Raw genomic sequence first — 25,364 nt, 5'->3', positions numbered from 1 at the left:
ATTTATTTACTTGCTGGTCTCTGACACCTTTGCCTCTGGAAAGAACAGCAGAAGATGAGGTAAGGGATTTTAAGATAGGTAGTACTGCTGCGTAGATTTCAAAGATGGTTTCATTTAGACTCAGCACAGATGTATTCTGCCAGAAACTGGCAATGCAGAGAGTATTCTTCATGTACTTGCCAGTCAGCAGAGTAGATATACTCTGATTTGAAGAGTATTAATGAGGCTTGAAACTGGAGATCTATATGATTAACAGTGGAAGAGAACAGGATCCAATGACGGTGTTTTTTTGTTGTTTGCTTATTTAAAAAAAGACTAAAAAACAGCAAGACTTCTTGATTCTTATTTGGTGATGTCAGATTAAAAGATGTTGGTGTCTTGAGCTGATGTAGTTGAAAATCATTTCTGATTAAATCATGCAGCTGTTTGTTTGTTTGTTTGTCTTTCTTGAAGTCATACCTCAGGAGGAAAAATGACTTTTTAGGTCACTTGGAAATGAGACGTCTTTTTCTAGGACTATGTGCTTTGGCCAAAGTGATTTGCACAGGGCATCCACTTTAATCCTTATTGATCCTTGTTAGGATTTGTCATGAGTAGTTCAAATCTACTGTTTCGTCCTCATAATCGGCATAACTGGGAAGTGGCATACATCTTTTCACCTGGATACATTTGATTTTTCATTACTACTTGTAAGATTTGGAGGAATGACTTCTATGCTGTACAATAAAGGTAGAAGAAATGTTAGACTTGCTCTGAAATGGAGGAACTCTGGACTGATGAAAATAGATTTCCATAAAACAGATTTCCATAAAGACAGAGTATTCATGATGCAAATATAAACAGGTTTTGCTGGCGCTCTCTTCAGAGCATAGATAAAACAGTTCTGTGAAATGAAACTACCTTTAACTTGAAACAGATTTTTTATGGCATTCCCAGAGAATTCAATCTCTTGCGATAGGTGAGTGTCTTTCCTTTAGAAACAGAGCCAGAAGTTATGAAAATACAGGGTGTTGATCCACTTCCTTGACGTGTGGTTGGCATATCTCAATTGCGGACTTCCCCAAAACAGAAGAGGAAGATCTGCACTTTGTCCTGTGGTTATCTGGTCGTCTTTTGATCTTTCCCGTTCTTTACATGCTTCTACTAAAAACCTGTTAAAGGGCTGTGGGTCCCAGCTGGGAGTTAATTTGATGAATGACATGCAATAGCCTGGTAAGTTTTCTTTTTCTGACCTACGAATGGCGAGGTTGGACAGAATGTCTCTTATCTGTTGTCCTGTGAACCAGGCTTTCAAAGCTTAAGAGATCTTTGATTTCTAAAAGAGGCTTTTGATTTCTTGTTCTTCAGATGATTTTATACTGTGTTTTGGTAGCCCACTGGGATTATGAAGTAATTATTAAGAGCTGTAGATAGCAAGTGCAAGTTGGAATACAAGCACTTCTTACTACTGCCTCAAACTGAATCTTGGTTGTTTTGCAATCGCATATGTCATGATTGGAAAGAAATGTTAGCTGTCAAAAAATTAAGTTATACATAGAAAAGCTGACTTTTTAAGCAGTACTAAATTACACTGAATTACTTTTTCTGCTGCCTTTTTTTTTTAAATAACCTAAAATCAAATCTCTTTTTGAGTTGTTACTCCCACCCCTTGCTGCAGTTTATATTAGACTGGATGTTAATTATCCTACTCAACGTTGAGTAGTTATTAAAATTGTCAGTCTCTGGGCTCTTGGATTCCAAAAAGAATGAATACTACATTATTACTTATAAATACTCCTATTCTCAACTCTTAATAGTGGTATAATTACTGCTCAGTGTAACAAGTATATTAGAACTGTTTCCATGAAAGTACGGTCTAGTAGGCTTGCTAAATTGAGCTTGTTGTATTGGGGTGCTGTCTTGTTTAATGCTGGAAGTCACTTCACGTGAATGTGTAGTTGAAAGAAATGGAGACAAAGAAAGTGTTAAAAAGTTAAAAGAATAAAACATGAAACTAACTTACCACTCACTTTCTGCTACTCAGTAATGCAAACTGGAACACAGGAAAGACCCAGTGTTGTAATATCTGTGGTTCAAGTGACATGCATGGTTGTTCTTTTGCAAGTACTTCAAGATACCAGATCTTTTTGTTTTTTTATACTTACGGTTTCCCAGTTCACCTAGGAAAAGAAGGAATAGTCTGTACCATTCAACCCCAAACCAGTTTTGTTACTGGTTCAATAATTTTTAGTGCATCGAGCCCTTAAACATGGTGAAACCTGCTTTAGTTCCTTGAGAGCATAGCAGTTCATGTATAAGGATAGGCCTTTTCTCTATACAAGATCATATTGTAATAGCTATAAAATAACTTCTTCACAGCAGGACTTCTGAGCACTGGAACAGGTCACTCGGGGAGGCTGCGGTATCATCAGTCTTCAAGGTTTTGAAAACTCAGCTGGGCAAGGCCTTGAGCAGCCCAGTCTTTGAAGTCAGCCTTGTTCTGAGCAGGAGGTTGGGCTAGATAACCTCCAGAGGTCTCTTCCACGCTGAATGATTCCAGGGTACTGCACCTAATAACTGACTGTGAAGAGCTTGTGGCTGGCCAAAGCTTCTCATGCAGAGAGTACTCAGTCTTTCCTGTGCCTTCAGATGCTAGTATCCTACCTGCTTATATCCAAGTAGGGATTCTTTCCCCCCACCCCCTGTTGATTTTTTTTCTGTTTTGCATGTGATCTCAAGGTCATGTTCAAAGTCAGTTTTCGTTAGTTTATGCAAGGAAGGCGGGTACTTATGCAAGTGTAAGATGAAGGTTAAAGCAGTTAAAAAATACACGGTTCTTTTTACTACATGAAAAAATTTTACATGCCAGTGCTGCTTTTATTTTTGTATAGGAATTAGTATTTGAATCTGTCGCATGAAAAAAAACCACATGAGGAATGGTCTCGTTTTTCACTGTGTAAAGTTATACCTGAAGTTGGTGACCGCAACCCTCCCCTGTCAGAACTTCCCCATAAAACATACACCAGAAACACCAAAGCACTGTACGTGTTGTACAGAGACAGTTAACAGTGCATCAAACAGAACAAGCGCATGGAGGGGAAAAATCATTAATTTCCCTGTACAAACAAGAAGAGGGAAGTGACTTTTGAACTTGGTACAAGGCAAAATCAATGGATGAGCCTCTGCTTTCAAACCTGCCGCTCCAGTGCTGCTTTGGTCACTGCCTGGATACTTCTGTGGCATGAGTCAGACCATTTACATTTTATTTTCTCAGTTCTTCTTCTGTGCCCATCCATACTCAACAACTGTGGGGCTTTGGTCTGAACAGCAGGCCGTGGTGGTGCCTGGATGCTGTGAGACCAGGCCTCTGCAGGGAAGTAGCTCATGCTCAGGAGCTCTGGAGTCAAAATACCCATGGCACTCTTCCTGCTCAGCTTTAATTTTTTTTGACATTTGTTGCATTGGGTAAATTGATAATATGTTGTCACCAATATACTGCTTTCAGCTTGCATTATTGTTTTAACCAGTCATCGTGTTATGGCAGTATGCTGTATATTATAATTGCATTCAGAAGTGGAAGCAAAACTGAGTCTGAAGACTGTCTAAAAGATAGTAAAAGAGGGGTATGTTCTTTTCAATAAGTATGTACTAGGAATTTATTAGAAGCTATAAAATGCTGAAAGACGAAGTTAATTTTTTCATCGTTTAATGTAATTCTGTGCGATAACTTGAAGCAATAACTTTGTGATAGAAAAGCGTGGGCTAGGAAGACTGTAGAACTAGAAATACCACTCCAAGTAAACTATTATTTGGTTCTCTGAGGGTATCCTGTAAATTACAAAAGAAAATTCTGCGAAGACTGAAACTGAAGAAGTCTGCTGTCTGGTTTCCTACAAATCTGTGCACTAGATCCCCTTCTTGACCCAATTCTCCCCCTTCCTCAGTACTTACAGAGGGGAAAAGAAGCCTTCAAACACCCTACCTTCCCATTAATGTACTAAAGGGGATAAAGACCACCCAGTTTGCCTAGACAATGGGGAGCAGGTGGCTTAGACACAGCTTATGCAGACTGACCAGCTGATAGACCACACAGGCGGTGGGTGTTTGAGGTTGCACTTTCCTAACCTTTTACTCACTGGGATGCTACATTAAGTTTCTCTTTCTGTTCCCCACAGAGCTGCCCATTTTCATGAGACCCGTCTGTACAATTGGTTCCCAATTGGTTGTGTTGTATTTTTTTTGGAGAGGCTGATACATGAATGGAAGGATGGATAGAACAACAAGGAGCCCTATTTCAGTAAAAACTAGGTTTAAAAGAGAAAACACTCCATATTACCAAAAAATGACCTAGTTAGGATGGGACACTAAAGTTTGTGTGTTCTTCCTAGATAAAAATATAATACTGCTCTTTGAAGAAGAAAGGTTGAATCATCTTAATTGGTCACTGCTCTGTTGCGGTCTTTAGCTCCCATCCAACTTCAGGTTTCTTTTTTCAGAGCTTAACTTAGGTATTGTGCATGCAGCACTGTTCTCTTTGGGTAACTTCTGTCGTCGATGTAGCTTGCAATTTGATGGAAAAGCTTTTCTGTCCTAAGTAAAACAAAAGTAGATTGCATCTTTTGTTATCTTTGTAACAAAAAACATTTTCTTGAAATAACTGCTTGACCTTTTTTGATTTTTAAAGCTTTGGTAAAAGCTTATCTGCTTTATATTGTCGATGTATTGAAACTGTCTTCATGCAGAGCTTTTGAACTAGTAAATCCTGTGGTCCATTTCTAAATCACTTTTTGTGGGGCTCAGTAAGAGTTACAGATTTTGTGTTGTTTTTTCAGCTGTAAATTTATTTTAAAACTTATTAGAAGCTTTATTTCTAAGTTGCAAATGAGTTTTATTCCTAAAGAGCAAATAAACCCAACAACAAAAGGCAACTATGTGGCATAATTCCAAAACCTCAGTTCAGATTTCTAGGATGTCTGCCCTCTCTGCAACAAGAACAGCCATTCTTGCTTAAACAAGGAAAGAGTAAACTGCTGTTTTGGTAACTTCCATACGGTCTAATTCTTGGAACATCTTTGTCGGTAAACTTACTTTTGCTTCCAGTTTCTAATATTAGTATGAGTTAAGAAAGAAGAAATTGTACTAACCTTTGTTGCAGTATGTGCAGCCTGAAATACTACTTGACACTCTAGTATCTGAGGCTGGACCTCACTCGTATTAAGAGGAGTGACAGAATAGAGCTCAGTGAGATGTGACCGATGTTGGGGGGGCAAGCCGTGTCACAGACATGATGACCAGAGAATCTCCACTTTTGTTCCTCTGAAGAAGTGCAACTGTAAGCATACGCTGACTGCATGAGAAACGGCTGAAAGAATTGTAATCAACAGTGGACAGAACCAACCTTGGAGATTGTGCCTCTTTTTGTGTGCTGATCTGTCCTGAAAGATGATTGCTCAAGATTTAACAGTTTGTCCAACAGACTGAGTTTTAAGACATCTAAAATTCATTCTTGTTACGGTGATGACTTTTCCCAGGGATAAGAAAGCTGGAGCTTAAGGAAGTAGCCAGTGGTGAATTAGGATAGTTAAGATTTAGCTTGCTGAACAAGGACTGAAGTCTTCGACTTGGTGGCAGCTTGCCATGCCCTTAGGTGTTGCAGCTCCCACCAGAACTATCTTGAATGTTCTAGCCAGGCTCACCTCCCTGCTTTCTAGAAGTGCTTATCTTTACTACTGTAAGCACGTAGTGTCTTACTGAGGTGTGACTTCAGAAGTGCCTCTTGTTGGCAGTTTAAAACCTGATTATGGGGGTATAACCTGAGTCCCACTGTTAAAAGTCCTGAAAAGGAAAAGGCGATGTTGCAGATGTCACCCTGTCGTGGTATGTAACCCATAATAGAAAGCTGTTTGCAAAGGGATGGCAGCTGAATTGTAGTATTTGCACTTGCATTTACTATTGATCTCATCTATGTGTGTAATAGCACGTAACTCATGCCTGAGGATGTAGCTCTGTGCATGCAGTAGTTTGATTTGTGTGTGTGGTTTGCAATGAACATCAAGTCTCCCCACCTCATTGTTAAATGCAGCTTTTGGGTTGTAATAAAGATGTTTTGGTGTTCTTTTAAGCTCAGTTCTCTGTTGTATTTTTATTGCAGCACTTCATGAATGGCTTCCTGGTTTTGCTGCCTAAGAAAATGCTGGCTGTTCAGAGCACTGTGGAAGAGAATTCCTCAGCAAGCTGGCTGCTGTAGTGCGGCACTTGTTTAGCTTTTCTTGTCTGACATACTTCTTCATGAAACAAAAATAGAAAAGCTGAAGCACACAAATCTCACCGTTAAGCATATTGCATAGTAAATGTTATTTATTGGTGTGCTTTCTGGTTGTTTTCTGTGACATGATATTCAATATGCCAATTCCAAAAGGGGAGTCATGTGGAGCACTGTGCAGCTTATTTTGGTATGAAATCTCTTTATCCAGCTGACAGTTCAGCCACTGAGCAGTTTCATATCTCTGTGAAACTCTCACCTGCTGTTCATTTGGCATTCAGTACTCTTTCTCAGCTGAATCTTGAGCATTCTCCTTTTCACCCCTGCCTCCTTGTGACCAATTACTTCAGTTTCCATGAAAAAAATAATGCTTTTGAAAGACTTTAAATATCCGATATTTAGCGTCTTTCTGTTTTGAAGAAACAGGATGAGGAAACAAACGTTCAGTATAGTTGTTTTATATGGTATGAGTTCAGGAACTTTGTGCTGTCTTGACTTGCTAATTCTCCCTGCAGCATCTCTTTTAGTGCCTCTTTTTGTTCTGTGGGTCAGAATCAGGCCATGTCTTGTTTTATTCTGGCACTCTAAGGAATATTGCGTTCCTTGTATTTGTTGTTCTCATCCATCAATGTGCTTGAAGCTGGTTGTTGATTACAAGAGTTGACCAAATAGTAGAAGTCTCAAGTGCGACAAAAGAATATGGAGTTGCAGGGGGAAAGAGAAATTATCTGCACATTTTAAAGAACAGAAAACTGAATTGTAGCTTTTCCTGCAGTCATACACAAGATGTTCAGCAATGCCAGTGGAGTTGGGCAATCTCTAATGCTAAGCTACTTTAATTAGCCACTTTCTTTTCTCACCCATGGCAGTTCTCTTAACCTTCTTGGCTCCAAGACTCTTGTTCTCAGCATCACGTCTCATCTCGTGTACTGGTTGCAACCTCTTGAATTGCCTCTTCAGTGCGGTCGTAGTCTGCTTTTATGCTTGCTGCTGAAACTTTAGTTCAGGCTTTGCTTGCTTCCCTCGTCTAAATTAATCTGAATTTCTTCATTAAAGAGAAGTGCAAATTACTTTCAGTTCAGCACTGATCTTCCTCTGCTTCAGACTGCAGAATCTGTCTTGGCAGAACAGTCTTTGAAGGCTAGATAAGGAGCAGGCAGACATTAACTCAAATTATGGACCAGACTTTATATTTTTCGATTACTGTAGAAAATGTGTTTTTCATTGTTGCTTTGAGTACAACGCAATCATTGGCTCTATGTACTCATTATGAGGATGGCTTTCCTCAGGCTTTCTCCATACTTGATGGAGATACGGAGAGGCTTTCCCCTGGGACGGGAGGGCACTGAAGTGTGGATTCTTCTTCACTGAACACCTTTACCCGTGTTCAGATGGTGTTGGTAAAGATACGAAGTGATATCAGTGATTTTGTCTTCTAAGAAAAACAGTTGGTAACAGAAATGAATGAAATTTCCTTGTCTGTTTAGTCTCTGTGGAGAATTCTATACCTGAAGTATAGATACAGGAATGATCTACAAGAAGATGCATTTAATTACAAGTACTTGTTTTGAGCTTGGCAAGGGAAACTAAGAGATTACAGAGAGTGTGTACGTGAAGGAAGCGTAGTTTTATGTATTTGGGAGGTCAGGTACTTGACTCCCTTTGTAGTGTTTGTGGATGTTCTTTCATAACTGAGAAACAAACTGGGCCTCGTTTCTTTGTTCTGCTTCTTAAAGTCGAATTATAGCTTTAGTGGTAAGGGAGCAACTGGAGCAGTGGAATAGGCTTATGCCTTAAATGTCAGTTAAGGTGGAGAGAGAGCTGAAGAAGGCCTTTCTCTTGTAAATAGTGAAGTATTTTTCTTATGTAAATAGGTGTTTTATCCTCCAAATGTGCTTGATCCTTCATGTGCTGAGGTGGTGTTTTTTTGTTTTGTTTTGTGTTTGAGAACCCTTAGGTTTTTTGACTGCAGGATAAGGTGACAAATGACAGGATGCGAGGAAATGGCCTCAGGTTGTGCTGGGGAGCTTTAAATTGGGTATCCTGAAGAATTCCTTCACAGAAGGGATGGTTAGGGCACAGAAGGGGTGATTAGGCGTTGTGACAGGCTGCCCAGGGAACTGGTGGAGTCACCATGCCTGGGAGGTCTTGTAAGAGATGTGGATGTGGCTCCTTAAGGACATGGTTTAATGGTAGATTTATTAACATGTGATGGCTGAACTTGGTGGGTCTCTTCCAACTGAAATGGTTCCGTGTTTCTGTTCTAAGATTCTATAAGCAAGGAAGTTATTCAAAGCAGGTTTTCAAATTTAATCCGCAGTGTTCTTCCTCTGTTGCTCTGCTAATTCATTGCGTGCTGACCTAGAGGTATCACAGTCCAGGATAATAGCTACTGTAATTCAGTCTTCAACTGCATTAATTATTTTCTCAGCTGCCTGTCAGTTGCGCTTCATTCTAGTGAATTAATCAAGTGGCCATGTTATGTCGACGTATCTCATCTGCCAATTAGAGTTGTGTCACCTGCTCTCTTCATGTGGGAATGTGTGATGAAGAGGTTGGAAAGCAGTTTAATGAGTAAAAACCTGATGTTTTGTTCTAAAACAGGCTTACAACGGTGCGTCTTACACATTGCTATTGCATGAGCTGGACAGGAGAAGCTGGCAGTGGGGCTATGTAGGTTCCAGATGCCCTGTATAGGGCAGTAGTGGTTGTGTGCTTTTTGCAGTAGCATGTGAGCAAAGTTGAGCGTGGTGCTGTACCAGCACACCTTGTCCTCCACACACCCTGCTGCTTCCTCTAATGGCATGACTTCAATATTACTGATGTTTTTCAGTGACAGAGATAAAAGAATAAAAAGAACTCTTCCTTCTTGCTCCCAGAGCAATGCCCACAGATAACTAAGGCTATGTTTTCAGGAATGGGGCTTAATTCTTCACCTTCTAGAGCCTTTAAAAATGTAGAATACTTTAAAGAGTTGTTAAGCTTAATACATTTATGTAGATATGTTTACTTTATATGTGTAGCAACTGCATGACGTGTGGACACACCTTTCTTAGTGCTTTGTTTTTACATAGTCTATCAGATGCTAGATATGTTTTTTTATTTAAATGGAAAAAACCTTCATTTCTCAGAGGTTTTCTTACTTTATTTCTTCACAGAAATTATCTTAGAGCATGGATGCCAGTAAGAAGACAGAACCTCCTTTATCTGTAGAAATGGTACAACAAAGGGCCAACCCTGATCGCAGTCCTTCAGCATCAATTTATGTTCCAGAGCAAGGCGGCTACAAAGAGAAATTTGTAAATGCCGTGGAGGATAAGTATAAATGTGAAAAATGTCACCTCATCTTATGCAATCCTAAACAGACTGAATGTGGACATAGATTCTGTGAGACCTGCATGAATGCCTTGCTAAGGTAACTCTTCTTGTACTGAAACATACTTAAAACTTGTGAACTGCTGAAAACAGTATGAACACCACCATAGTTTTATGCATATATTAAGCTAATGCCTGGGGCTGGAAGTAGACTTCATCTTGTCGATTGCTTGCTTATTTCTTATCTATATGCTGGCACAGTCATTTGTGTTTTCCTCTGGGTGAAGATGAATTAAGCTTTCCATAAATATTGTTGAAAATATTGGTAATGTGTTTTAATTCCATGCAGCGTTGCATTAAGTAAAAATTGCATTGCCTGGAGTGTAGATTGGGTAGCTATTTTGGTCCAGAACCCATTTAATAATCTGGAGCTGTGGCTGTGAGAGGAAGTGAGCCTGCAGAGTGATAGTACCTGACCTACCTGTGGACCTGTCTTTGCAATTGAGTGGTGGGACCCTTGGGTAAATGTCACGTCTTACGGGGAAATGAAGCTCCACAAACATCCTGTATCTGTGGCCTGGGGCTTTTTGTTTTGTGGATTCTGGCTGCTCTGTTGCTGAGATCTTTGGTCCAGAGTGTAGAATGTGAGTGTATGTTGCAGACATAAAAATAAATGCTGAGAGATACAATCTTTCCCAGTGTAGGTAAGGATAAAAGTGTGGCTATTGAAAAAGGAGTATCTAGCTTTTAAGAAACATCTGTGCATCAACAGAAGTATATTTCTTTGCCTCTCAACTGGGGTGCATTGACAGGGATTGTATTCAGCAGTGTGATTTTGACACTTGGTCTGATATTTGGAGACCATTGCCCAAGCTTTAATCTCCTGTTGTAAATAAGCAGTCAATAGTTCCATTTACTCTTGGGAAAGCAGAAGTACAGAACAAAATGAGCTTGCTGGACGTTACACGTAGGACTACTAATCTAGAGAGGATTTGTCTTTGGAAGCTCTTGGTGATCTCCCATTTACTTTTTGTCACCATTTTAATTCTAGGCAGCAGGCTATATTTCACTTGGCAATATTGTAAGCTCGGGAAGGTGCAAATTAAGAATACGTGCAATATGGCAAAAGAGGTTGTAGGATACTACATTACCCTGTCATGTAATAAAGAATAAGATCTGTACAGGGGAAATACCAGTGTCTGCAGCTCACTGATCAGCTCCTGTAGGTCTTATGCTACAGCATGCCAAATTGAGGAGGGGAAAAAGGCTTTCCTTTCAAAACCCATTTTCAGTTAAGGTGTAGTTTGTTTTAAGAAATGCAGTTCTTTCTTTCTGAATGTATGTTTTGGAAGGCTCTTACATGGTTAGTATCAGTGACTGCAGAAAAGCAAACACCTGGCATGCTTGGATGTGTACAGATGGACAGAGCAGACCCTTAACAATCTAAGCGGTAAGGATTCTGGCTTTGCTGGAATCTGGGCAGTTTTCCTTCCCTGCTGCGAGACATGCACATGTGCTTATTACAGTGCAGCTAGAATATGTGTAATTTTACCTTCCTGTTTTTTTAACCAGTCTGTTATTGAAAAGAATACATGGGTAAGGCCATCTTCACGCTACTGTCATTGTAGTTACTTCACCATATTTAAGTGCCTGTTGCAAACAAATCCTTTAAAATTAAATTTATATATTTTTTTAAGAAATAAAAAAAAGTGCCATAAAAAAGGAAGCAAAATAAGTTGAAATTGTTTCTGTATCTGGCACCAAATTTTGTCATTCAGTGTTGATATGCTGCTGCGCACACACTGATTACATGCTAGCAGGTTCTTTTCCAGGGTTATTTGAGGACAAAGAACTGGGAGTCAGCGTAGATAACACAAAAAAAAAGTCGCTCAATATGCAGCTGTAGCTTAAAAGAGCAAGTAGGATGCTTGAGTGAATTCAGTCAAAGCAAGGAAAGGATGACATCGTATTAAACACTATATGCCCTCAAGTAGATTAGTTTCTCTCCCTTCCTTTCTTTTTTTTTTTCTATCTAAGAAAAATATCACAAATATTGAGGCTGTGAGACAGTGAAGATGCTCTGAAATACTTTAAGACATAAAGAATGGTCACTTCAGTGAGTAGAAGCCAGTGGGGTGATTTGAAATAACTATACTGAACTAACTATACTGATTATATAAAATACTCAAATCAATTCAGCCTTCTACATTGATCTGCAATGCTGCAAACAGCAGCAATTTGCAGTCTGTCAGTGAGATGCTTTACAAAAGAACTTACCTAGCTGCTAAATAGTGCTTTTCATCCACAGATCCCAGAGCTTTATGAAGGAGATCAGTATGGGTATCCCCATTTTACCTGGGGCAGAAGGAGCTGCAAAGAAATAAAGGAATTTGTACTAGATAAAGGGAGCAGGGGTCTGTAACAGCTACTAAAACCATAACAGATGTGAGAGAGATGGACATGTATCCTTTTATGGTAAAACTACCTAAAATTCTCTGTCAGAGAGAGTAAAGTTTAATTATGTGGTGTTTGAAAAACATCTGGGTAATTGAAAGAGGCAATATTTTGCCTGTTTGCAGTAATAAGAGAAGGAAAAAGAATTGGGGATCAGGTGCAGGCTTGTAAAATAGAGGATAAATTTTGATGACTTGAAGAAAACCACTCTGCAGGTGTCTAGAGGCATCATGGTGGTCTTACTGCCTTGGGAACGCCAGACTCTGTTCCAAATTCTTGAAATAACATCGTTATCTCATTATAATAAGCTGTATTTACTTCTAACAGTTAAAAAAATAAAAAAATAAAAAAATTGAACAGCCTTAACCACGTAAAATGCCTGTTAATGTGAAGTTCTTATACTGTAAAAATTCAGTTGAGTTAAAATACAGCTTTTTTCTTTTCTCTGCAGTTCTTCGAGTCCAAAATGTACAGCATGTCAAGAAAGCATAGTGAAAGACAAGGTATTGTTACAATTGTTTCTTACTCAAAGTATTGAATTGTGTAGCATATCTAAGATGTGTTAAGTGCTTTCTGGCAATTATTTCATAAGCCTAATAAGCAATCTACAGAACGTAGTTTTGTTCTAGAATCTGAACTGTGTATTTTATCTAGGAAAACAGCTTATTTTTGATGTTAACTACATGGCAGAAAACTGTGCTGGCTTCATCCCTAATGGTCTATCCAGATGTTGTATCTTGTTTTCATAGCTGGAAGCTGCAGCAACATACTGCACTTCTCTCATCAGCTGGGATGATGGTAACAAATATTGCATCTACTGTAGGTTTGCAGAGGCTGTGACAGGTCTAAGCAAACCTAACTCCTGATTTGGCTCTAGACCATGTCTACTGTTGACTAGTTCTGTTTTACATGGTGGTGTTTTGTGAACCACACTGGAAACAAAACTGTGGAGTTACAGTAACTGTAACAGACTTGGAGACTTCTTTATTTGGATTAGTTATTTCACTGATTATCTCTGTTGTATTTCGCAAGAAAACTGCGTTGCTTCTGAAAGGTTGAGGGTAGAGAAAATTATTTTTGACTATGCATTTCTTACATTAGACTCTTCTGAAGTGTTTAGTAAATTCTTTGTGTCAGTAGCCTTTACTGCCTGAATAAATGCTTCTAATAGTAACCATTTTCAAGAATATGCTAGTGGATACATCAATCTCTTCTTGTCTTAACACAGAGCACTTCTCTGAAAAGTGCTTAATTCAGTTTTGACATGGATGGGCTTTTGAGGAGCTCAAACCAATAATCACGATGTCTACTTTATTCATCATTTCAGCTCTGGCTTTCTAGCTCCCAGTATACATAAATATGTACATTTATGGTGAAAGTTCAAATATCTTTAAAATAGGAGGATGACACAAAGGGCAGCATATATTAAATATGTTAGACTAAGTGTGCAAGTCAGATGGTGATTTTCATGAAACTGGAAACCTGTCTCTTCCCACAGAATGTTGGTGTCCAAAATCATTAAAGAGCTTTTAGACAGTCTTGGCAAAACTTCAAGAATCATCTTCTTATCTTAACTTCAGTTGGCAAAGCTGTGCCTAGTAGCACTGTGTATTACTGAAGGGGGGAGGAATGACCTGCAGTGCTGAAAATTGGTTATTTAAATGAGATTTGTTGATTCATTAAACTTCACATGTACATCTGAAAAGTAAATAAAAATCAGTGACCTGTGTCAGATTGGTTGCAGTATTTTCTTTTTTTCTTTACTGATACTGGGGATTTATTCATATACACTGGACAGTGCTGTTGTTGTTATTAAATGCTGGCATGCAGAACAGTTCCGTGGTTACTGCGTAAGCTGTAGGGATACGTTTCACAAAACCCCATTTATCAGTGAAGTAGTCATAGTTGGACTTGGTCTTTGGTATTTCCAAATGGCCATGGATGCAGTTTCAACTAACTAGGGTTTCTATCCATTCAGTTTGCACTCAAGAACAGCAAAGAACAGCCGTAACGGCATCCAGTCCTTTCCCAGTTTCTGCCCCTAGCAATAGGGCTTCTTGGTAGTGTCATTCCATTCTCTCTGAAACAGAATTTTTTTTAAATGGGATATTATGTGTAAAAGGTACAAAGTCTAACCCCCTTAGCTCTCTACTTCTAACTTCTTGCAGTTCTATTATAGATAAAAATGCCGGAAAGGCTTACAAACATCAAAATGGAGAGATGGTTAAAGCCTTCTTATCAGTGAAATAGTAAACCTCCTCTGAACTAAGACCTTAGAATTTCTATAACTACGTACTATCAGAGAAGTGTAAATAGGTGTTCAAACAAACCAGGCTGGTCATTGGGTGACTGCCTTCCTTGAAATCCTCTCTTTAAACCACTGTTTCAACTCTTTTTTTTTTTTTTTGTCTTGAGGTATTTTATCTAACATACTAGCTTCCCAAATAACATGAAGAGTTCTAGTTTACATCTACTGTAGGCTAACAAATAATAAAAATCATAACCTTTTCTTTTACCTTCTGCCTTTACTGTATTTGTAGTAAAGGTGGAATAATAGTAGAGCATCTATCCAAATGTCTTCTGTCACCGGGCTGCTTCACAGTGGAGAAATCTGTGATGGGCACATTAAGAAAAATTGAATGGTAGCATTTTATTTTTGGCACGTAAGGTTAAAATTAAATGACATCGCTGTAGCTGAATTGCATGACTTCTTTCTTTGAACTTGCATATTCTTGAAGGGGTTTAAGTTTCTAAGATGAAGTGGCCTTTGATCTTATTTTATTTTTTTTCCTTCAGGTGTTTAAGGATAATTGTTGTAGGAGAGAACTTCTTGCCCTTCAGATATACTGCAGAAATGAAAACAAGGGCTGCAAAGAACAACTGTCTCTGGGTCAATTACTGGTAAGTAATCAAACGTAGTCATAAGCCTTCTTTTGAGTTAAAGAATGAGAAGAAATCTTGCAAATGAAAACCCTGGCCAGTGTCTTGCTCACACTGGTGATTAAGCTGCTTATTTATAAAGTTGGAACAGAGTTAGATTGTTTTGGAATTCATCTTTTTGATATGCTGTGAGGGATTGTGGTAAAAAATAATATGGTTGTGTGACACTAAAGCTTTGAAATGTAAAAGTGCAAAGCAGGAACTAGAGAGAGAAGTAAAAAAAAAAAAAAAAATCAGGAAAAATCCTAATATATACCTTAAAAATGTGAATTTTTTTTTTGGTGTGTTTATTTCTTTTATTTTTTTATTACCAATGATAATCCTCTGACATAAGTGGTGGTTTATGCGTGGAGTTGTGTAACCTTTGGCTTCAACAGACTCATACAGAACTTGCAGCTTTGTTTCACAAAGGTATAACAGTAATCTAGTAATTTAACAGTCAGAAGGAATGGTTATACAGCAGTCTGCAGTGAGCTGTGTGGGTATTTAAACTTGCTGTGAGTGAAACAGATGAAGTATTTAAACCCTAAAACCTTGAAGCAGTATGTATGTCTGTCAGATAACATACATTGAAAAAGAATTCTTGCCTTTTGTTTAATTAGTTTGTGTGAAATTTCATATGCTTTCAGTATGAAAGTTGTGTATACATATCTTTACCTAGAGAGCAGATTTCACTGTATTAAACGCTGTCAATTCAGTGTTACCTATTCCTGAGTAGACTTGTTGCTATTTGCACGCTCTAGTATGCAAGGTAACTTCTCTTACTTTGGTCCTAAGGTTACTTTGGTTTTGAAGTTGTTTAACATGGGATGTCTTCAAAGGAGAGAAGAAATGCACAAAACTTAGTTGGCTTGACTTTTCTTCATCTTTCAGATGCATTTGAAAACTGATTGTCAATTTGAAGAACTTGCATGTCCTCGTGCTGATTGCAAAGAAAAAATATTAAGAAAAGATTTGCCAGACCATGTAGAGAAGACCTGTAAATACCGGGAGACAACTTGTAAATATTGTAAAAGCCAAGTCCCAATGATTATGTTGCAGGTGCGGTATTTTCTTGTTTCAAGTTTGCATATGTTAAAATGGAGAAATAACTCTTCATGTTATGTTTAATTGCCAATAGAGTATTGTCCTCTCAGACTTAGTAGCTCAAAACAGAAAATAGGCAGTCTTTCGGAACACTTCTTTTTTTTCTGTGCTACATTCCCCAGCTACTGCAGTGACTGGGGAATGTATTCTGGTTTAGTTCTGATGTTCAGATACTGCACTTTAAAAAATAAATTAGATTCACTGCCTGATAATGGCACTACAGTAACTTCTGCCTTGCTTTTCTTTTTTGCTTAAATTGATATAATCTAACTCCTATCACAACAGTTAAGTGTTATACTGGAAATACATAAGTATTAGCTATTGACTGGGGAAATAACTTTTTTTGTCTAACCCTTCTTGGGTACAGTATGAATTGTTAGAGGAAGGAAGGCAGCAATGTGGTAACAGAATGTCTTAGTGTGACCACTAATGGTGCAGGACAGGCCTAGGCTGAATTTCTGCTGTTCTGGCATATAAGTAGCTTGCCTGATAAGCAGCCTGTTGTGAATTACTAAGTACAGAGCAGAGAATGAGAGAGACGTACATTTTTTTAGACATAGAACTGTAAGCTGAGTGTGTGCATTATTTCCCGTATTTCATGCTGATTGTCTCTTGCTGTAATTACGATAGCTCTCTATTTACATAATTTCTATAATTTGATAGTTTCTATAATTTGACAGCCTCAGATTTCAGCCCTCTTAGTATGCTAAGAGTGGTCATTCTCAGCTATGTTCTTGTATATTGTTAAGTGAATCCTCACAATGATGAGAAGCATTCCTTGCTCAGATAAGCTTTTACAAAAAAGCATGGGCTGAATCTTGCCAAGTTTGGAAGTATGTCTTTAACATATTTCAGTATATACTTGCAAGGTTTAGTACAATTAGTAATTGTGCAATTACCTAGCATTAAGTGGTTGAGATATACAAAATAGGCAAAGAATATTTTATGTACCTATTTTATTTTTGCACATGCAAATGTGAAAGTGTGTTTAGTTAGATTATGGCTGGTATTCTCCCAGAATTTTCTTTAGGTTGGGAATGGATAATAGACAAAGAATGACACTAAAAAATGTGTTCAGTCTTAATGGACAAAATCAGTGAGTATTAGATATGTCTTGTTATGCAACTGGTTTTTCATACCTAACGAACATGCTTGTGGGATCCTTGTAGACAATTGGTTTTTATTGGGGCAATGCAGTTATCACCATTACATTTTTTGAGTCTGAAATCATCCTTACCTTTTGAGGAACATAAAACTCTGTTTTAGTTTCAGAAATCTCTTTTATCAGATACTGGTGGATTTAACACTTACGAAATCTTTGAACAAGTGGTAGCTTTCAAGATACTCAGAAGTTGAGACAAGGTTTTCTACCAGATTTTAATTCAGTGATTTACCTTTTATGTATTCATGTTGGAAATAAGAATGACGTATTACACTGAAGTACAGAAAAGAATAGTTGTAAATAAAGTAATTGTTCTTCTCCTCCAAGATCTTCTCCAGATCCTTTCCTAGATTTTCAAAAATTCAGTGATTATAGAAATGCTGCTGCTATTGTTTTTTATGGCCTGATTGTGTTACCTCATTATACTTTGGTAATGAGGAGAATTAGAAGCTTAATGAGACCGAACATTTGAACGAAAGGCTCCTTTTGACTTATTAGAGTTTTGTCACCCAGAGACTGAGTTCATCTCTAGCTTCTGTAGCCTAATTTTTTTTTAACGTAATAATGACTGAAGCAGGTCTCAGTGACTTGAACTGAAAATGGAGATAGAGGGAGCGTACTGAGAAAAAAGGTATGCAAATGGAAACAAAAATAATTTTACCGGAGTACATATGGTTTGTGTCTTCATAGAATCCCATGATCTTGGGGGGTAGGAAATCCCCGTTGTTGAAGGCAGACTCTCTAGTTAACCAAGTTAGTTCACTTTTTTAGATTGCATTTGTCTTGCCTGCACTGTTGATAGGTGCGTTAATGTTTTTTGATGGATAATCCACAAAGTTAGTTGAATGTTTATCCTATAAAATTTATAGTTGGGTAGTGTTAAGATACAGATCTGGAAGGACAGCATTACTTGGTGCCTAGGCTCTTTGCTACCTCCCTGCCCCTGCCAAGGCAATCTGAACTTCAGTCAGTAGTTGGCAATACAGCTGAGCTGGCTGGGACAGCTGCTGGGGTAGACAGGAGACCTTGCTCCCTTGTTGCTGCTTTTGGGGCTAGATGTGTCCCTAATGTGGCTGTAGCTTCTCTAGAGAGCTGTTAATATTCTGCCTTCCCTCATCTGTGCTCGCTGTTCCCCAGGTGGTGTGCTGCCTTTGGCTTTAGGTTTTATGTGCTTGGCAGCATGTGAATGTAGCTGATGGGGAAGATGTTCTGCCATGGGAATGAGATCAGTCTGATGTATCCTGAGGTCACTGGTTTCACTGGGTGGACCTTGGGAGAGGAGCTGGAGAGAGGGGCTGTCAGTGGGTTGCACGGGGCCTTTTGTTATGAACCGTGAGGGAACTTTTGAGCAGTTATTTCATAGCCTGGGTAGGTGAGAGAGAGCTAAAATTAGGGAAGGGATGTTAGAAGGGAGTAATTTTATTTTGTATTTCCCAAACAATTGGAGAAGTCTGTAGGACAGTAGGCTCCCAGGGCTGCATGGTAGTGTGTGATGTCTCTTCAACACAGCGACGTGTGCACTCAGGATGAGTGGGGTCCAGGTCCATTTCTTAAGTCTGTCAGAAGATATGATCCTATAGCTGTTCTTTATCAGAACACTGCAGTCACTGTGGCAGAAGTTGTTCTGGGGAGAGGTGTTTTCAGTCTGTGCTAGCACAGAGTCTGTTTGGGTAGCCATGTCCTGGTGGGGTAGGCCCAGACCTAGTTCCTTGCACCTTTCAGGAGGCTGTCCCAGCTGTCTGGCTGAGGAGCAACCTAGGCTTTCTTGCTTTCTGTCTCTGACTGTGTGTGCTACACCAAGTGAGGTAGTGCAAGTCAGAGGGATCCCAGGAAGGACTTGCTTCACGCAGAAGGACAGCATGCCCGATCTGCTTTTAAAACCAAGGACGTATATGTTCTCTGATGCTCACAGATTTATGACTGAGTTCTGAACCAAGACCTTTCACATCTCAGAGCTTGCGTCTCTCTTGTCTTGGTTTTGTTTCAAAGATAGACATCTATACTGGGCAAAAATGGCATGCTACATCATCTTACTTTTCTAGTGGGCTTATAAATCTAAACCTTTGTTTCCTTTGCTTTTCTTAAGTACCAGAAATGAAACAGTTTGTTTCAAGTTGAATGGGACCTTTCCCTGACAAAAAATGAAAACTTTTTTTCCAGATTTTTCATTTTGCTGAGAAAAACTGAGAAGAAATGCAAATTCAGTTAGACTGGGCCTGATTTTCTTCCCTTTCTATGGTGTTTTGGTTTGACAGCAATACTAAGGTATCTGTCATCAGCTAGGTTCAGATCAAAATGCCTGCCTAGCAGTGTGATAAATTTCATCTCTTTGAACATTGGATGTGTAGCAATGAGACTCAGTATCAGATGTTTGGGAATAAAAGTTAGAAAACCATCGGAAGGGAAATATCCTTATATAGGAAGGAAAGCTTATCAGAGATGCTGCAATGCATATTGCTGGAGAGCTTTTTCATGCACTGTATATTCTTTAAAAAAAAAAAGGGCATAAGGACATCTGCAGTGGTTCTATTCACTCTTAAAGGTGCTTGATTTTTTGTGAGTAATTCTTGAGGGAGAAAACTTGATTTTTATTATTTCATTGCTCCTGAGTAAAAACAAAATGCTAATCAAGTAGATTTACTCTAATGAAACAAGACAATCTTTATTAAAGTTTTATTTTTTGTTCTTAAAACAAGAAAATATTTATTTTTGGTTCAGAAACTATCAAAAGCATTAAAGGGTGTTTCAGCAATTGCAGTTGTGTAATTGCACAATTAGGATTAATATTGGAAAAAATAGTGTATTTTTAATTATTGTAGGATGCTTTTCTTTGCAGGTAAGTGCTCAGTAACTTCAGAGTACAAGCTGATCTGTGGTTTGTTTGCTTTTTCCTCTGTAGAAACATGAAGATACAGACTGTCCATGTGTCATGGTTTCATGTCCTCACAAATGTAGTGTTAAGACACTCATGAGGAGCGAGGTAAGAAGTCTTGCCCAGTGTTGTGCTGGAAAATCAAATATCTTTTTAGTAAGATCTCGCAAGAATTTTGCCAGAAGCCATTTCCTTCATTAAAATGTGAGATCTAAAGAAAAGCTTTTTCTACCACACAGTTAAGTGTGATTAACACTCAAGTATCTTTAATGATTTATTGAAAAACTACTTAAAAAATAATTTCTTAGTTTTGTGTCTATATTACACTTGGCTTACCCAAGACTAGTGCATGTCTCTCCTGCTTTCTTTTTAACAGCATTCCCCCCCTCCACCCTACCCTAGTGTAAAGCATTTGTTGAGCACAATAGAGCAGCGTCTCAGGGTAGTGATAGTTTGTTTGTATTAAAATAGAATGAGTGAATGAAACTTTAGCGCACATTGACAAGAGTTAAAAACTAGAAAAATATAAGGAATTGCTAGAAAGCAGAATCATTCTATGGAAAAATGTAAAGTAAGGTTATTAAACATGGGGAAAAAATAACAAATGCTTGGAGAACTAGCATGACGTACAGGGTAACATGAATATAACATGCCTACAGCCAGATGCAACAATGCATAAAAATTTATTTTAATGCATAGAGACTTACAACGATAGTATAGACCAGATTAAAGCAAGCAAACAAAATAAAAAACCCAAACACATGAAGTGTCGTCTTCGAACAGATGTTTGTTCTTATAAGCAGGTATAGGTAGCTTCTGTCAGTTGATGTGCATTATTTTTTTCCTCAAATAGAATTTTCTGAGCATGGGGAAGAACTTATTTAAGTCTTCAGCACTCTGTAAACCTCATTTAAAGAAAGCCAAGTTTCTGATCTGAGGATGTCAGCTCATCTCTTTCTACTTATACTTCCTCGGTTGGATTTTTTTCAGTTACACATGTAAATTATTAATCATACATCACAGTACCCAAGGCGCATAAAGCACCTCCCAAACATGGGCAGCATTTTCCTTTAGGATAATGAAATCTAACATGTATGTTAGATTAACAGAAATTAAACTGCTAAGAAAAGAGAAAGTATATATCCTGGGCCAATTCTGTCAGCAAGTTTCTGAATTAAACACTTCTGAGTTCTGGAGCACTCGTGCATAGTTAAGTCTTGAGCAGTTATTTTGTGAAGAGGTATATCTTACTGCTAAAGAGAATTGTCCCACTAATTTGCATGACATCAACCCAGGCTTTATCACTTCATTGCACATATAGCCAGAAAGGAGTTCTGAAACCATTGGTAGAATTAGAACTTGAATCTTGCCCTGCATCATCTGATGTTACATGTTGCTTAATTTTTTTTCTGATCCCATCAGTGTATATATATGTGTATATATAGCTTAGCTGCATGGTTAGGGACAACAATTCTAATGCCTAAAATGGGAAAATGCCTGCCTAACAGTTTGAGAAAATTCTATAGTGCACAAAAAGCGACTATCTAACTGTAGAATAAATGGCAATTTTTCATGTTTAATTCATAATTCTTTGGCAGACTTCTAGTTTGGAGAAGTTGAAAATGTGGCATTCTAGTAAGCCTGCTATACCACATGTCTCATTCTTATTTGGTCTCTTTTCTGAACCGTGTGTTTCTTTTGAAACTACAGTATGAATTTCTACAGATAGTGAAATGTAATAGGTGTATATCAGAGATGAGTGACTGCATCTCGGTATCAGATTGTAAAGCCTGTCCTGTCCGTTCCAGAGCTACAGGTTCAAAGCAGAAATTAGTTCGCCCCTTCTTCCTTGGAGGTGGATGAGCTGATGAGTCATATGGGCCTTATTGTGTGGGAATTTCACATGAGATCTTGAAAGCCAAAAGAGTGGTACCAGCTGAGGAGCTAGACTCTAGCTCCTGTCTGCTTTGTGGGAAAGACAAATTGCAGATCCTCTTTTTGAAGAGAGGGTGTTCGTTGATCTGTCCTTCGCAAAAATGGCTCTTTGCTCCAACTTTTAGGCAGTTTGCATCTAGCTGCTGCCCTCTGTGCTGCAATGGCTGTTGTCTGTATATATGCATACGCTTCTGTGAATTGGTTTATTTTGAAAGGAAAAGTGGTCTGTGTTCATAATAATCTAAAATACTGGAATAAATCTCAATCTGTGAAAAATGCAGGCATTTTACTAATCAGTTTTAGTCCGGTGTACTGCATTTTAAAAAGTTACTTAACTGTACCTACTATAAAACCGTCTGTTTCATGCAGTACTTGTTTAGTCTTTTTTGTGTAATATAACCATTAATTTTGGCACTGAGAATTGCATGTTATGTTTTGAAAAATTGGTTCCTTGTGCAGTTAGAGTTAGAAAAGATGTACTTTGCTACAGTGAAACTGATCCTAAGACTTAACCAGAACACCAGTAAAAATCACTTGGTGAGCAAAGATTAGTCATTCATTAAAGTCAAATGAAATAATACGAATAATTGTAAACTGTTCTTGTTTGCTTTTTTAATTGGGTTGCTTACTGAAATAGTCTTTAGTAGAAGTTTCACTGTATATTAAATGTATCACACTGTATACTGTATTGGCATGTGCGTGTGGTTTACATATGTGTATATAAAGTATTTGCACTTTAGTTCAGACTGGAGAAAATATACACACGTGTATTGTATGTTCTGCAAATGGCACACTACAAATCTGATAACCTGTGCCCTTTATGTTTTGAGCATTATCATGCAAACGTCTTTTGCCAAAACTCACATTTTTTTCCTATTGCAGTTGAATGCACATTTGTCAGAATGTATTAATGCCCCAAGTACCTGTAGTTTTAAGCGTTATGGCTGCACTTTTCAGGTCAGTATATAACAATTATACTTCCCAATTGATGAAAGTCTGCAAGTAGAACTTAACTCTTTGACGTGAAAGTTCTGGACTTCTCTAGTCTTGGTTAAGAAAAAGTCATCCAGTTGCACCAAATGATTAAGCAGCAGAGATGATTGTTGTTTTTTTTTTTCCATTTTAAAAGTAAATGATATTAAAAACCCATACATTCCTTTAATGCTTTGAGAGTTCAGTTGTTAGGTACATCTTTGTTGAAACAGGGAGGTTGACATATTTGAAGAACTTAGTAAGTTAGAATAAGAGTAATGTTGCTTCTGTTCTTCAGAAAATAAACCAGTAACTTCACTTGTTTCTATGAAAGTATTTATTTTCTTAACCTAGGTATGTTTATATTTTCTTTCATTTGTTTGTCTTAGCATTTTTATTAAGTTTAGACATAGATGAGCCCATTTAAAACATGTATTATGTGCATCCATATGTCTGTGTGCACATAGGTGTATAGTCAAAGTATAGCTGAAATCTGTTTAAAAAAATGTTCTAGACTTTAATCTTAGCACTCCCTGTGATGTTAATTAAAAAAAAAAATATATATATATATATATCTAACACTGGATTCAGTAGTAGTATTCCAATCACTTGTAATGTTCTGCTCCCGATGGCATATATCATAGCAATTTTGTATGCTTATATAATGAAAGGATTATTCAGGAAATTTCAGAAACTGCTGACAGGAAAAAATTGAGTTTATCAGATAGTGTCATTCGTTTGTTAGTCCATGATAGCTTAAAGAGACAAGAACTGTAAGTAGCAACACTTCTCAATAAACTACTTCCAGCAGGTATTTCCAGCTTTTTAAATAATGAGCATTCATCATTTTAAGCGTTAGCAGTAATGCTCTTAGTTGTAGAATTGATCAGTGCTATAATCCTGCCCACTGTTATGTCGTATGTATTGCCATTCATTTTATGTATGTATATGTGTGCATATATGTACATATATCCACATATATATTTTTAATACTTTATATAGAGTACATACTTTGAGGATCATTGAAACCTCTTCTGTTTCTTTGGAGCTTATCTGCCATCGATGCTAATAAACTCTGCATTGCAAAACACTTACTGAAGTAGGTGTAATGCAACACAATACAAACAAAGTAATATGGTCCCCATCTTATGTACTCTGTATATGATCTATGTGTGTTCTGTAAACTTCTTATATAGTGATTATTTGTAACAGCATTTATAGCTTGTGCAGAGGCAGCGTATTTGAATATCATAGAGATATCATGGTAACATCTTAGGATGACAAACTAGTCATTGGAATATCTCTCAAAGTAGTTGATAAAGCTGGCAGTTTCCAGTGATGAATTTGTCTTAAATATCTGTCTTTAATACTCAACTGAGGGTAAATTTAGTGCTTTTGAAGCTGCTTATGAAATACAACAGAAGTTTAAATTACGCTTTGGGGAATTGGACACTTTAGGTTTTGTATGCCTCAAGAGTTTTATTATGCTTTATTTAGTGTAAAGCTACGCAGAAGACTCTGAAATACAATTCATTTTGTAAATCTTGCTCGCCTTTATTGTCTCTGACGTATAGAGTTTATTGGATGGAGATATATGGCAGTTGTATAAAACACTTGCTATATTAACTGTTTTCCTGACTTTTGTAAATTCTCAAGTAGATTTCCCTTCTCTCTACAGTTCTGCAACATGCATCCGTGAACCAAAATACATAGTGTTGGTTCGATGTCTTGATATACTCTTTCTTTGTAGGTTTAAAAGAAGTGGAATTGGCTAAAATGTATAAATTCTTTGTTGTCACAGGGAACAAACCAACAAATTAAAGCACACGAAGCCAGCTCAGCAGTGCAGCATGTTAACTTATTGAAAGAGTGGAGCAATGCTCTAGAAAATAAGGTATATCTTCTACTCACTTCTAATTTTCATTGATTTCTTTAAATCATCTAAAAGTACTGGAAGAAGCACTTTTTTTGTTTAACAGCTGTTCAACAGTACAGCTAAAGCAGTAGTAGGCTCCAAAAGCACTCAAGCCACATATTGTAACCCTACCTTTATTATAACAGAATGCTATAAGAAACTTGGCTTCGCAACTCCATGTACAATTTTCCTCATTGGTAGCTTATTAGTTAAAACACTCTGTTCACTTAGATAAACCACCTTAATATTTAATATAATATCCAATATTAAATACCCTCTCTGAGCTGCCTTCTTACAAAAAAGAGTGTTCTGAAAGCTATGGCAGTACTATGAGCTGTGTTTTTTCCACCTCAGTATTTTTCAAGGGGTAACATTACTAGAAATAGCATGTAATAAACTAGTTTTTGTTTATTTTTGTTCTTGCTCTCCAAACTTGATGACATGCAAAGGTTAATTAAATTAAACTTCCTGT

At 37.7% G+C, this 25,364-nt stretch overlaps 1 protein-coding gene across 13 annotated transcripts in view; it reads left to right on the top strand.

Annotated features, from left to right (window-relative positions):
* TRAF3 (TNF receptor associated factor 3) overlaps window positions 1–25,364 on the top strand; it is a 71,739-nt gene that overhangs the window by 27,830 nt on the left and 18,545 nt on the right. For 9 of the 13 annotated variants that reach the window (XM_038179606.2, XM_038179611.2, XM_027457638.3 and 6 more), the window contains 7 exons: window positions 9,400–9,656; window positions 12,462–12,513; window positions 14,807–14,911; window positions 15,824–15,991; window positions 20,098–20,178; window positions 22,888–22,962; window positions 24,779–24,871. In XM_038179606.2, the coding sequence (XP_038035534.1) occupies window positions 9,415–9,656; window positions 12,462–12,513; window positions 14,807–14,911; window positions 15,824–15,991; window positions 20,098–20,178; window positions 22,888–22,962; window positions 24,779–24,871 (816 nt within the window). In that variant the 5' untranslated portion in view covers window positions 9,400–9,414. Of the gene's footprint in view, window positions 1–1,190; window positions 1,213–9,399; window positions 9,657–12,461; window positions 12,514–14,806; window positions 14,912–15,823; window positions 15,992–20,097; window positions 20,179–22,887; window positions 22,963–24,778; window positions 24,872–25,364 lie in introns of those variants that run through there. The other 4 variants (XM_038179615.2, XM_038179613.2, XM_005020702.6 and 1 more) reach the window with 3 other exon arrangements.

The sequence above is a fragment of the Anas platyrhynchos genome, chromosome 5 (genome assembly GCF_047663525.1).
Source record: "Anas platyrhynchos isolate ZD024472 breed Pekin duck chromosome 5, IASCAAS_PekinDuck_T2T, whole genome shotgun sequence".
Taxonomy (NCBI): domain Eukaryota; kingdom Metazoa; phylum Chordata; class Aves; order Anseriformes; family Anatidae; genus Anas; species Anas platyrhynchos.
Note: the sequence above shows the minus strand (reverse complement) of the source record. Positions and strands in the feature narration are given on the sequence as shown.